Raw genomic sequence first — 12,613 nt, 5'->3', positions numbered from 1 at the left:
CTGAGGTAACCTGAGAAATTCAGATAGGTATCACTCTCACCTTTTAAAAGGAGGCACACACACAGGTCCTGGGGTGGGGGGGCTGTTACCAGTGTTTTAGTATTTCAGTCAATTGAGTTTTTAATCAGAAGAAATGTAAGTACTCAAATGTTACTAAAACTAAAGATTTGCATGTAAAAAGAAGATGAAAATACAACTGCCTTGGTAAGAACGAGAGAGAGAATACAGTGGAAAATAAACTGTTGGGGAAAATACTTAAGGAACACTTAAAGTCAAAGAGAAACAGCCAATTTAAAATGTTAGATATCAGGAGAATCCTCCCATAGATTCTGTAAAGATGAAGAAGAGAAGAAGTGAAGGAGGAAAAGACGCTGTAGTTTTGAGTCGGGTGAGTATTACAGGGGTCCTCACAAAGTCAGTCTTGTTCTTGCGTTAGTGTTGGGCTCTGGGAGGGAATGGGGAAGGGGAGAAAGGTCAGAAAATGCCAGGCAAGAAAGAGGGAGTGAGAACAGTAGCTTGATAAAAAAATGAATAAATTGAAGATTGAAAAATAAAAGGCAGGCAAGCTGGAGACAGCCTCTAGTGAGAAATAATATTTACTCAGGAACACACATCAAAAAGTAGAAGGAAGCTCTGCTATGTCTGCACTGGTCACAGGCAGAGTCAGCAGCGGCTGCTGGCCCCCTGCACGACCACGGCCGGTGGCACTGAGGTGCACTCAGGTGGACGTGCACTCGGCTCCTGGCTTCTGGAAGCAGACTGCAGGCGTGATCTCCAAACATCGCTTCTGCCTCCATCCACGTGTTTACCCCAAAGGCTGAAAAAAGGAAGTTCCTTCAGTTTTTGCTTAGAGAATATTGTTTCTCTTGTGGTTTACATCTGTTGTTTAATTTCAACGGTATCCAGGGTTTCCTTTCCCTCATTACCAATTTTTGTCCTCAAAAACTCATACCTTAATGTCACAGAATCATAGAATCACAGAATGGTTTGGGTTGGAAGGGACCTTAAAGATCATCTGGTTCCAACCCCCCTGCCGTGAGCAGGGACACCTTCCACTAGACCAGGTTGCTCAGAGCTCCATCCAACCTGGCCTTGAACACTGCCAGGGAGGGGACATCCACAGCTTCTCTTGGCAACCTGTTCCAGTGTTTCACCACACTCATGGTGAAGAATTTCTTCCTAAAATCTAATGTAAATCTGCCCTCTTTTAGTTTACAGCCATCCCCCTTGCCCTATCACTACACACCCTTGTGAAAAGTATGAACCTTACCCTGCCTCCGTGCCCTGCCTGTACCAGCTCCACCGCCAGTCGGAACCCAGGAAATCTGTAACACACCCTCTTCGGTGCCACTGGTCCCCGTGGCCACCGAGGGCCCCTCACTGCACCCACCAACGATCCTGGGCACACACGGCTTCTTGTGGTCCAGGTGAAGAGCCCAGCGCTCTGGCTCCGGTGTGTTCTCCCTGCCGCTCCGCCATGCTGCCGTGCCGCTCCCATGCCCGCTTGCTTGCCCAGCAGTCCTGACGCCGGCCCTGCTCCCGCTGAGCGGTGCGGGCACCAGCACCCCTCTCCTGCCGCTGCCACAGGTCGAACGCCGAGCGCCACAAGTTTCCAGTGTCGTGACTGGGAAGAAGCACAGCTGGCTGTGGGAGCTGGGTGTGTCTGCTGGGGTCCGTGAACTGAACCAGGACCGAACCGTAACGTTTTTCTGCAGAAATCTCGCGGAAAATAGTTGTGCCTTTTTGATAGCGCTGAAATGCACGCTGTGCTTGTGCTCAATTCTGTGCGAGCCCAGCAGAACTGGTGATCCTTGTCAGGATCTGGGCCTCTCTTTTTATGGTAAAGTCTTCCAAAAAACGAGCTTCGGGTGTCCGGTGTGCGGTTTTCCCCCAAGCTGGTTCTTTCTAACACCATTCCCGTGGAAAGAAAGCGAGGCTGGTTTTGTTTAAAAAGAAGAATTTTGCTAATCTCGTAGTGATGGGTGAAACATAGCCTTGCCGCCCATGAGAGCCACCTCGCACATATGATGGCAAAAGAAGGCTCGAGGTTCCCAGGCAGCCCAGAATCAAACCGTAGTTTGATCCCGACACTGCGGGAGGGCCGGCTGTCCCGCACCAAACCGCTGGTGCCGTTCCCTGGCCCCGAGGTGATCCGTCGCAGGCGCCTCTTCAGCCCTTCGCCTGGCAACTCGAGAGAAGGGGGCAGGCGGTTTAACGCCCTCCCAGGCTTTAAAACACCACTTAGGAAGCCTCCGCGGGGCTACGGATTTTTAGCGGCCCTCCGAAGCAAGCCCCCAGCTCAGGAAAGGTTCCCCCCGCTCTCTCAGCAGGGGTTCCCGTCCCTCCGCCGCTCCCCGCCCGAGAAGGGGCTCCCCTGGGCGAGCCGGGGGGCGGCGGGACCCCGCTGCGGGATGCCGCCGGTGGGCTCGACGGATGCGCTCTGCCGGGAGGACGCGGGCTTTCGGGGGGGAGAAAAGCGGCATCGCGCTGCCTCTGCGGGCTGCGGGGGGGGCACAGCGGTGGCACCGGACGGGTTTGGGAGGGCTTGCGGGCGGCGGCAGAGGGGGGCTTCCCACCCCCGCTGAGCCGGGGCGCGCTCCGGGGGACGCCGGGGCCCGTGGCACTGCGGGGGGAGGGGGGACACACTGGGGGGGCGTCGGCGGAGACACACCGGGGGGGCGGGGAGAGCAGGGACGGGAGCGCGTCCTGCCTCCGCCCGCCCCCCGCCTCCGCCCGCCGCCGCGTCCCCCCCCCCCCGCCGCCGCCGGCGGTCGGCAGTGCCGGCGTCCCCGGCGGCGGGGAGGGAGGATGGGCCGGTGGCGGGGCCGCGCGCGGGGCGTCGCGGTGGCGGTGGCGCACGGGCTGTGCTCGGGCTCGCTGAACATCCTGCTGAAGTTCCTGCTGGCCCGCTACCACTTCGCCTTCCTGACGCTGCTGCAGTGCCTCAGCAGCGCGGCGGCGGCGCTGGGGCTGGAGGCGCTGCGGCGGCGGGGGCTGGCGGCGCTGCCGCCCTTCGGGCCCCGCCTGGCGCGGCCCTTCGCCGCCGTGGCCGCGCTGGCCACCCTGCAGTCCACCCTCACCCTCTGGTCGCTGCGCGGCCTCAGCCTGCCCATGTACGTCGTCTTCAAGCGCTGCCTGCCCCTCGTCACCCTCCTCACCGGCGCCCTGGTCCTCCGCGACGGCATGCCCTCGCCGGGCGTCCTCGTCGCCGTCCTCATCACCACCTGCGGCGCGGCGCTGGCCGGTGAGTGCGGCCGCCGGGGGAGGCAGGCGCCGGGCGGGGCGGGGCGCGGCGCCCCGACGGCACCGGCTGCGGCCGCCGCGGCGGGACGGGACGGGACGGGACGGGACGGGGCGGGCGGCGGCAGCGCGGCGAGGAACGGTGCGGGGCTGCGGGGGGCGAGCGGCCCCGAGGGGGGTGGGGGGAACGGTGCGGGGCTGCGGGGAGCGAGCAGCCCCGGGGGGCGGGGGGAAGGGGGGCGGCTGCAGCCCCGCGGTGGCGGGCGCGGCCTCGCGGGGCTCGGTGCAGCCCCCTGGACGGAGGTGCAGCCCTGTTGCAGCCCTGCCAGGGAAGGCGCAGCCCCGCAGAGGGAGGTGTGCCCGCACGGGAGCTGGGTGCAACCTTAGGAGGGTAGATGTAATCTTCTGGGGGCAACCGCAGCCCCGCGGGGTCAACCGCAGCCCTGCTGGGGTTCCCTTTCCAGCTGAACACGAGGAAGAACTTCTTCACTCCGAGGGTGGCTGGAACAGGCTGCCCAGAGGGGCTGTGGAGTCTCCTTCTCTGGAGATGCTCATACCCCGCCTGGACGCGGTCCTGTGCAGCCTGCTGTAGGCGACCCTGCTTCGGCAGGGGGGTTGGACCGGGTGATCCCCAGAGGTCCCTTCCAACCCCCACCATCCTGTGATTATGTATGATTCTGTCAGACCAGTCTTACAGGGGTAGGTGCAACCTTCGGGGTCAGCTGCAACCCTGTGGGTGGGGTGGGGTGGAAGGGGCAAAGCCGGCTCTGTGTGGCCTGGGGACACTCTGGGGCTGGGGGCTGCCCCAGGGAGTGGAGCACACGCACACGGCGAGTAGTTGAACCTGCAAGGAAACCCGGTGGGGGGCTCGGCAGGGAGGATCTTGCTGCAGGGGTCCCGCACGGTGTGGCCTCAATGGAGGGAGCGGGAGGGCAGGAGGAGGGCCGGGGGGCTGGGGGGCAAGCAGCCTTCACACCGCGCAGGCGAGAGGATGCCCAGGGGTGCTGTGTGTGTGTGGTTCCCGCTGAGAGCCTGCTGTAGCTGCTTCACAAAGGCGAGAACGCGACCTGGTTTCAGCTGCCGGCTTTAGGGGGAGAGAGAAAGGCGGTCGATAGCTTTGGAGCATGCAGAAACACACACAAAGAAAGAGGTGTATCTGTTGGGAGGTAAGTGTGCCCAGCCTTGGGACAAGCATGACATATCCCAGGAGTTATGGAAAGTGCACCAATGCCTGCTTCCCAAATGTCGTGTCCCCCCCCCAATAGCCCAAACCAGTGTTCTCTGTCTCACGTGCAAAAACCGTGCTTGTTTCTTTCTGTGGCTCTCCCAACAGGAGCTGGTGACCTGACCGGGGACGCTATGGGCTATGTGACGGGCGTGCTCGCCGTGCTGATACACGCTGCCTACCTGGTGCTCATTCAGAAGACCAGCGTAGACAGTGAATATGGACCCCTGACAGCTCAGTACGCCATCGCTGTTTCTGCCACCCCTTTTCTCATCATCTTCTCCTTTGCCAGCATGGATTCCATCAACGTCTGGTCCTTCCCTGGGTGGAAGGACCCTGCCATGGTGTGCATCTTTATCGCTTGTGTCCTGATTAGCTGTGCCATGAACTTTACGACCCTTCACTGCACTTACATTAACTCGGCTGTGACCACCAGCTTCGTAGGGGTGGTGAAGAGCATAGCAACCATCACGGTGGGCATGGTGGCATTCAATGATGTGGAGCCCACAAAGTTATTTATAGCCGGTGTTGTGGTCAACACCGTGGGATCTGTCATCTACTGCGTGGCCAAGTACATTGAGACCAGACGGCAGAGCAATTACGAGGACCTGGAGAAAGAAGCTGGCGAAGAGGAGGGGAAAAGACAGGCTGGGGACCAGGCACTGTTTGCGATGGAGGCAGTTTCCCCGGAGGAGGGCACCGAGGAAGCGGCAGTGGAAGGATCAGCCACGGGGGACAGCCAGAGCGGAGAGGAAGAGAAGGACGGCACTGAGAAACCTGCCAAGGGACCCGCAGTCCAGGGAAAAGCCACCGGCACGCAAGAAGTGACCAGGAGCTCGCTGAAGGATGCCTATCTTGGAGTATGGAGGTTGGTGAGGGGTGCTAATTATATAAAGAAGGATTATTTGATAGAAAATGAAGAGATACCCCCCAACCCTTAAAAACCCTTAAAAATAGGTCGTAAAACCTATTGCTTGAGGACAGACACCTGGCTCTCTGTACAGGGGGGAAAGGCAGAGCATACATTTCCACATCAATGCTGACAAATCCAAATCACGTAGGATGACTTTACCTCATCGTCAAAAAGCAAAAGGTCAGAGTTTGCTCATGCTTTGGGCTTGCTTTCAGCTGCTTTCAGTACATCAGTTTAGACCCACCGCAGCTAAAGGTGCCGAGTCCTCTGCTGTGGACACAGAGAGAGTTGGGTGATGGGAAGTCACAGGGCGCTTGCCCAGCACCCTGGGCCACAAGCGACATCAGTGCCATTGAGTTAGTCGGCAGTGCCAGTGACACGGCGGAGGCCTGCAGCTTCGCTTGTGTCTGGAGCCTTGTGAGTTTAACACCATTCAGAGGCCCTGTCGATGTGCTTCCATATCTGTATCCATCCAGTTATAAGTACTCTATATAAATACATTCCTACAATATACAAGCTCCTATTAACTCTACACTTATGTGCTCCTCTGTGTCAAAACAATTGCAACAGGGCTAGAGGTCGTGCCACTTGAATTACAACGATGTAAAATCACCCTCTTAACTGAAGAACTGAAACCTTCCCTGATTCTGTGGCCAGACTGGGCCTTGGACCTGGTTTGCTTGGGGTGGTTTGTGTCTTCAGTAGGAATAACTTTTGTCTTGCAGTGGTGTACATGAGAGCAGAACCGGATCTGAACTTTTGAGAAGCTTTGGTTGGCAAAAGCGGGATGCTTTTCCATGAGCTTTAACTACATGTGGCATTGGGAATATTAGCTTGACCCAAATAAAAGAGTCTGGAAATTTTGATATGCATGGATTTGATTTGGGAGGGCTATAAAAAAATTAGGGAGAAAGCATGTGCCTTGTGCTATCCCCTCCTTGTACCCGAAAGTCGGCTGAATCGGAGCCTGGACTGGAACCTAAGCGTCCCCTCTGTCTCCTTCTCTCAGAAGTCCAGGCAGAGCTGGGGGCAGTAGAGCTGGGGACACCGTCTCTCCGGGCTTCCCAGGGGTGCTTTTGCCCGGACGGTTTTGCTGTACGCTGGCCACGCGTTGAGACACGGCTTTGTGCATACCAGCCCTCGCTGTCCCCGCGCCGGGCTGCCCGTGGAAGAAAGCGCAGGCAGGCAGGCAGGCAGGCAGGCAGGCACTGCCGTGTACTCCGGCAGGTCCCGCGGCTGAGACGTCCGTGGCTTTGGTGGCAGCGGCCGCCCTGTGCCCGGCGCGTCCTGGCTGGTGAACGTGCTGGTATTTTGTACCGCATGCATTTAACGGGAAAGACTGGGGAAGCAAACGTTGGAGTATTTCCCAGCCTGGGAAAACCCTTTGGGGTTGGGGGTCCTTGGGTCAAACCTTAGCTCGGAACCAGGCGGAGAAGAGATTTGACTCTCGGCCTTCCCCATCCCAAGAGGGTCCCCCAGCCATCGGGCCATCCTGACTACATGCCGAAACAAGTTGTTACCGTCTCCTGGAATAATGAACCATGTTGTTTGTTGCTATTATTGTTATTATTATTAGTTATGAAGCCACTGAACTGAAAGTCAGTTATTCCCGTGGCCCTAATTAAGCGGTGCCTAGCCCAATGCCTTCTCAAGCCAAGCAGGCAGCATCAGCCTCACAGCATGTTCAGCGCCGAAATCCGAAATGAGCAATTTACCCAGCGGGGCATATTTGCAAAACTGATCTATGGGGGAGCTTTAGATTCTTGTCAATGAATGCAGGCAGAGGCATCTGGTGCGACACTGTGTGTTCTGAGTGAGTGCAGAAGTTGGGTGACCTGGCATCACCCACAGATTTTGAAAGAGACCTCTAGAAAGGTACTGAGGCTAAACGCCTGTAGCTGCTGAGCTGGGAGATAGGGCATGGAGATCTGTATATCCCATGTTACGTACAGCTTGTGAGTATCGAGAGATTCTGGCTATAAGCCGAAATGCAACGTTTACTTTCTGCTCAAGCTCCACACAGCATCTTTTGCAAAAAAACCACCATTTTTTGTTTATAGGCTAATACAGTAGAGTTTTTGTTAGTTTTTCAAATACATCCTAGACTGAAGAACTTTGTGCCTATGACTTAGAGTTGCTGTATCACTGAACTCATTATGATACTGCACTGCATTGTAATCCTACAGATGGTTGAAGAGAAACCCACAATTCTGAGCTGTCCTCACTGTGCTCAGTGTTTTCTGTCCCCAAGAAATGGGGATCTTTTCACTACCTGGATACCAGTCCTAGATCCCATAGTGTACATTCTGTGTTTGGCACGTGCTGTAGAAAGCTTTCCCCCTGGACTCTTGTTGCAGGGCTTTTTCCTGGGAGAGTTCAGTGTTTTGCCGCTTACTGTTGTTGAAGTATTGGTAGAAACTTGCGGAAATCCAAACAGTTTTTACTGTTGAAAAAAGCTGCTGTTACGATGTTGTACATTTGCATGTATAGTCGAAATGTGATTATGTTGTATTCTGTTTATACCTGTAAATTCCCTAAATTAAAATGGGAATTTGGCAAATGCAATCCACTTTTTCAGTAAAAGAGACTGTTGCACAATAAAATAAAAATATTGCCTCGTGCTGAGGTATTTTAATAGCATCAGCGGAAGACTGCAGAATGAGATGTGGGAATAAAATGCGCTGCTTTCCAAAAGCCTTCTGGTTTTCTTATTGTCGCTACTCCGGGGTGCTCATTTTTGGTTCATTTGTAGTTATTCTTGTGCCTTTATGCCGTCCAAGTTTCCTCAGCGTGTGACCGTCCGCTATAAATCCTGTCATGGACGGAGGGACTGAGGACAGACACAGGAACGCAGGAATCTGAAGTGGCCAAGTCCCCTGTGCAGCTTGATGTATCTGTGGTTCTCGGCAGTGATTTCTTTGGTTGCGTATTTAAGATGATTTAGTGTCACTAGTGTAACTGCTGTGACTTTAAAATACATAAAAATAAGATGATGCTTGTTATTAACAGTTATATTATAAAATCATTGCATTATTACAGGACTTGATATTGATTTTATTTTACAACGTTAAGTATTTGTGTTACCAGTTGTGTCACGTGGCAGCCCTAGGAGATGGCTTAAGCATTAATTTTTACCTGTTTGCTTTGGGTGCAAGATATGTAACGTGCCCGTGGCTGAAACTGGGTTTGTGCCAGACACTTGAGCTGGTGATTATTACAGAATTCATCTCAGAGCTCCACACAAATGTGCCTGCAGGACAGTTTAGAGAAAGAAACTGTCCTTGTTCCAGGATAATTAATCAACCTGATGCACAATGACTGCTTTGAGAATAAACATCAATTTCAGAGTCAACACATCATCGAGTAGCACCTGCTCTGGCACTACTACATCGCAAACACATGCACGCATGCACACACGCGCACACAAATACAGATGCACCAGGAAAATGAAAGCCAGACTGGCTATCTTTCCTAGGACATACTCTTTTCTGAAAGAAATTAAAGAGAGGCTGGAGTATTTGGAGGCAGGGACAGTTAGAATTTCTCAAGAGAAGTAAAAAATTTGCATACATCACTGACACACTGATCCTGCATTTACCATCACTTCCCAAAGGAAAATGAACAGCAATCTACAAAAAAACAGGTGAGAGTGGAAGAAATTTTGCAGTTTATTAAGCAACACCCCACAGCCCTGTGTGTGCCCGGGGACAGTTTATTGCCAGTGCTTAACAGCCTCTCGTGATTTGATTATGTCTGTCTGCTGCAGGCAGAGGCTTCAGCAGGCAGAAAGGTGCAAGCCCTTCAGCTCTGGTCTCTAAATTAACAGGTGAACATTTTGCTGCTTGTCGTGGCTAAGGTTTAACACCACAGATTCCCATCTCCTCGCCTTCTCTGCCTGTGTCCCCTCTAATTTCACATACGGCTTTGAGGTTTCTCCCGTGATTTTTTTAACCTGAAGCCTCTCAGTGCAGTGCAGGCAATCAGCTCTGCCTCTCAATTAGCTGCTATATTCACGCTTCAGCAGCTTGCTGGAGGTCTTCGGGAAGCTTTTCACTTCAACATCATGCCTGTTGGGAACTGGTGAGCGTGCACATGCCCTTCTTTCTCTTCCCTTGTTCCCACTGTATTTCCCAAATCTTTTTTCCAATGTCCAGCCTGAAAACCTCTGCCAGTGGCAGAGGACTTGCCACAGAGGCTTCTGCCATATTATTATTATTTTCATTATTTTCTAGAAGAGCAGGGAGGAGGAGGATCAGCGGGGTCTTGTATGTCCAGATTGCTTCTTGCCACCTTTGTGTGTGTTTCTGCACACCAGCCCCCTGCTTACCAGCTCCCGATATAGCTCAGCCATGGCTGCGCCCCAGCTCCCTGTGGAGCGGGGCCAGGGCTGCGTACCAGCACCCCGCGGAGCCGGGCTGTGCGCGGGGCGGACGCAGGAGTGAGGGCCCTCACTCTGCCAGCCTGCCGGTACCAAAGTCTCTCGGTCATGCACACCAGTGTGGGTATTTACGACACACGTAAAACCAGAAGGAGATTTTTTTCACAGTAAGAACATTTTGAGTAATAAAGCTGTAAAGCTGAAAAGGGGTTGCCGTCAGTATTGCTATTAAGCCAGGCTCGTTTTTATTATAGGTGGAGACTAAGAAAGCCAGTCACGCTTCAAGGCTAGACGTTGCGTTTGAACAGGAGAGATGTCCCTGAGATGAAAGCCCGGGCAGAGAGCATGAAAGCACTGCTCGAAGAGGTACATGGGATCGGGATTAGGATGGATGGGGAAAATACGAGAGTTCCAAATGAGGTTGGGTGGGGAAAATGTGAAAGTTTGCAGAAAAGCAAAATGTTTCAGCTCGTATCCCTCTCCTACACCCATGTCCCTGGGAAGCTGGAAGCCACCCCCCTCCTCCAAATTCCAGTTTGTCACTGTTCTTACACGGAAAGAAATAGTGACAGCATCAGAAACCCAGGGCCAAACAGTGCGGTGAACCTGCAGTGAGTGCACTTGAATTTAGGGGTCTGGAAGAGCGATACACACGAGGGAGAGAGGCCGAGTGAATGACCTAGCTGGGGGGAAGACAGGTGGAGCTGCTCTTTGTGGTCCTGTGATTTTTTCTTACTGGACAGATATAAGAAATTCTGTTCTGGGCACATTAATTTTGTTGATAAGTTTGTCCTTTATCAAATAAAAGCGATGTCAGTTCTGTTCTCAAAATTACACCTTTTTTTTTAATTAGGTGCTATTGATTTTGTTCCTGACAAAGCAAGACAGATTTCAACAATTCTTTAACAGGATTCAGGATTTCTCTGAAAAAGAGTGATAACTGCTAAGGTCCCAGATTGTTTCTTACCTGACACAGAAGGGAGTCAAATGAGAGAGAATAATGAGCTGGAACTGGTCATGACAGTAAACCAGTCAGGTTTACCAGCTGCTGTAAATATTGAGTATCATCAATAAATAAAAACAGCTACAGGGTGCTGCATATATCGCCATTAACTCCTCGCGTCTTGAATTGGCGTAATTCTCTTAAGTGAATTTTCTGTCTTCAGAGTATCTCTGCAAACCTGTCCTCATGGTCTGTCCAATTCCAAACCCTGTACACTTGGTTGAAATGTGAAATATGTATTTTCCCTTCTGATTATCACACCACTAGCAGACCCAGCCTCTGAGGGGGAGCGAAGTTCTCTCTGTCAATGCACCTGCTTGAGTGAGTGAACATGCAGCGGCACAGAAAAAGTCCAACAACGTACATTATCACAAACGTGCAAAAAGCAGATAAATATGTCCTTTTCACAGTTTTACAGGAAAAAAATTGCATTTCCTCAAGCATAGTGGCTGACAAGCCACTGGGTCTGAATATGCGTTGAACACCAGAAGGCTGATGCACACACAACACACCACAACTGACAGTGCACAGTCACACAATTTTGGCCCTGAGATTTACAATATTTTCTAAAGCAAAAGAGACTGAGATGCATTTGCCTGGCATCATGGAAGAAATTGCTTAGCTTAGGAAAGTTGGGGTGCTGGTGCCTGTGAAGAGCTCCTCTCCAGAGACGCATCACTGCCAAGCCAGCAGTGCATTTCCAGGATTCCTGGGACAGGGTTGGACTTTCAAAATTGCTCAACTGTTTTTTGTGGGGTTTTTTGTTTTTTGTTTTTTTTTTTTTGCGGTTTTTTTTGTTGTGTTTTTTTTTTTTTTTTTAATTAAAAACAGTTAAGCATGAACAGAATTGTCTGTAATACCTGGTCATGTCCCGGGGTGCCCTCTGGGAGCTAAACTCTTCTGAACCACTTGAATGTTGCAGTGGCTTGATCAGACCAGGGCTGCTCAAGCTGCATCCAGCTCTGTCATCCAACACAAGCAGCACAGCTTCTTCTTCCATGTGGAGGATCTACTTAATAGTGATTAACCATATTTATATACTCATAAAGGTCTTTTATAGAATCAGTTGCTCCAAGTATTCAGCGCTACAGTTTAGGACAGATACTAAGCAATAGCTAGCTACCAAAGAGCAGTCTTCGTTTCATGTGTATGCATCACATGGAATTTGTTCCCTCTGGTTTATCATGTTTTCCTTTAAGACACAGAAGATGAAAATGACAGCCAGAACTGTCTTTTCGACAGATGATTTTGGATTATTTGCTATCCAAGCTTTAGACTTTTCCCAGCTTTGTCTGCTTCAGTGCCTTTCCTCAAAACTTGCAAACTTTGGTCTTGACTGAGCTTTGGTGTCAATTTGGCATCATTCCTTTTTTATTCTCTTTCTGCAAACTTCTCTGCTTGTCCCCCTGTGGCTGGTCACAATGTGGTGCTGAGCCTGGCACACACCCTCTGACTCCTCTTCAGGGAAATCAAAGCGGCAGCCAGCAGACAAAAAGCATCAGATCCCACTCTCCCGGCCAAAGACAAGGACACGCTGTTCTGTGATTGAGCTTCATTACTGGTGTATACTGATTTATACTCATCATGAACAAGCACAGCGAGGAAGGCTTTCAGAGCCAAGGAGGCTTTACTGCATCCTCGCATTTAAAGCATGGGTTGAAACCAGAGATTATTTCTCGGTGGGGCTCCTCGTTGCATTGCATAGATTCGACGTGCTGGCACGTAATCTGGCGAGTTTTGAAGACTCCGGCTGCTGTGTGAACGCAGATTACTAGGTGGCAATATAGAGCAGTCACGGCTCCCGGTCCCCATCACGGATGCTCTTCTTCAGTAGTCCGTTTAGGTGTGTACGTT

General features: G+C 52.1%; 1 protein-coding gene across 1 annotated transcript; it reads left to right on the top strand.

Moving 5' to 3' along the window:
- The first annotated feature begins 2,808 nt into the window (after positions 1 to 2,808).
- SLC35D3 (solute carrier family 35 member D3) lies at positions 2,809 to 8,098 on the top strand. Its single transcript, XM_075446599.1, has 2 exons — positions 2,809 to 3,244; positions 4,574 to 8,098. Exons 1-2 carry the CDS (start codon positions 2,809 to 2,811, stop codon positions 5,404 to 5,406), a joined length of 1,269 nt encoding a protein of 422 aa, XP_075302714.1. The 3' UTR covers positions 5,407 to 8,098.
- Positions 8,099 to 12,613: the final 4,515 nt, after the last annotated feature.

The sequence above is a fragment of the Opisthocomus hoazin genome, chromosome 2, assembly GCF_030867145.1.
Source record: "Opisthocomus hoazin isolate bOpiHoa1 chromosome 2, bOpiHoa1.hap1, whole genome shotgun sequence".
NCBI lineage: Eukaryota > Metazoa > Chordata > Aves > Opisthocomiformes > Opisthocomidae > Opisthocomus > Opisthocomus hoazin.
Note: the sequence above shows the minus strand (reverse complement) of the source record. Positions and strands in the feature narration are given on the sequence as shown.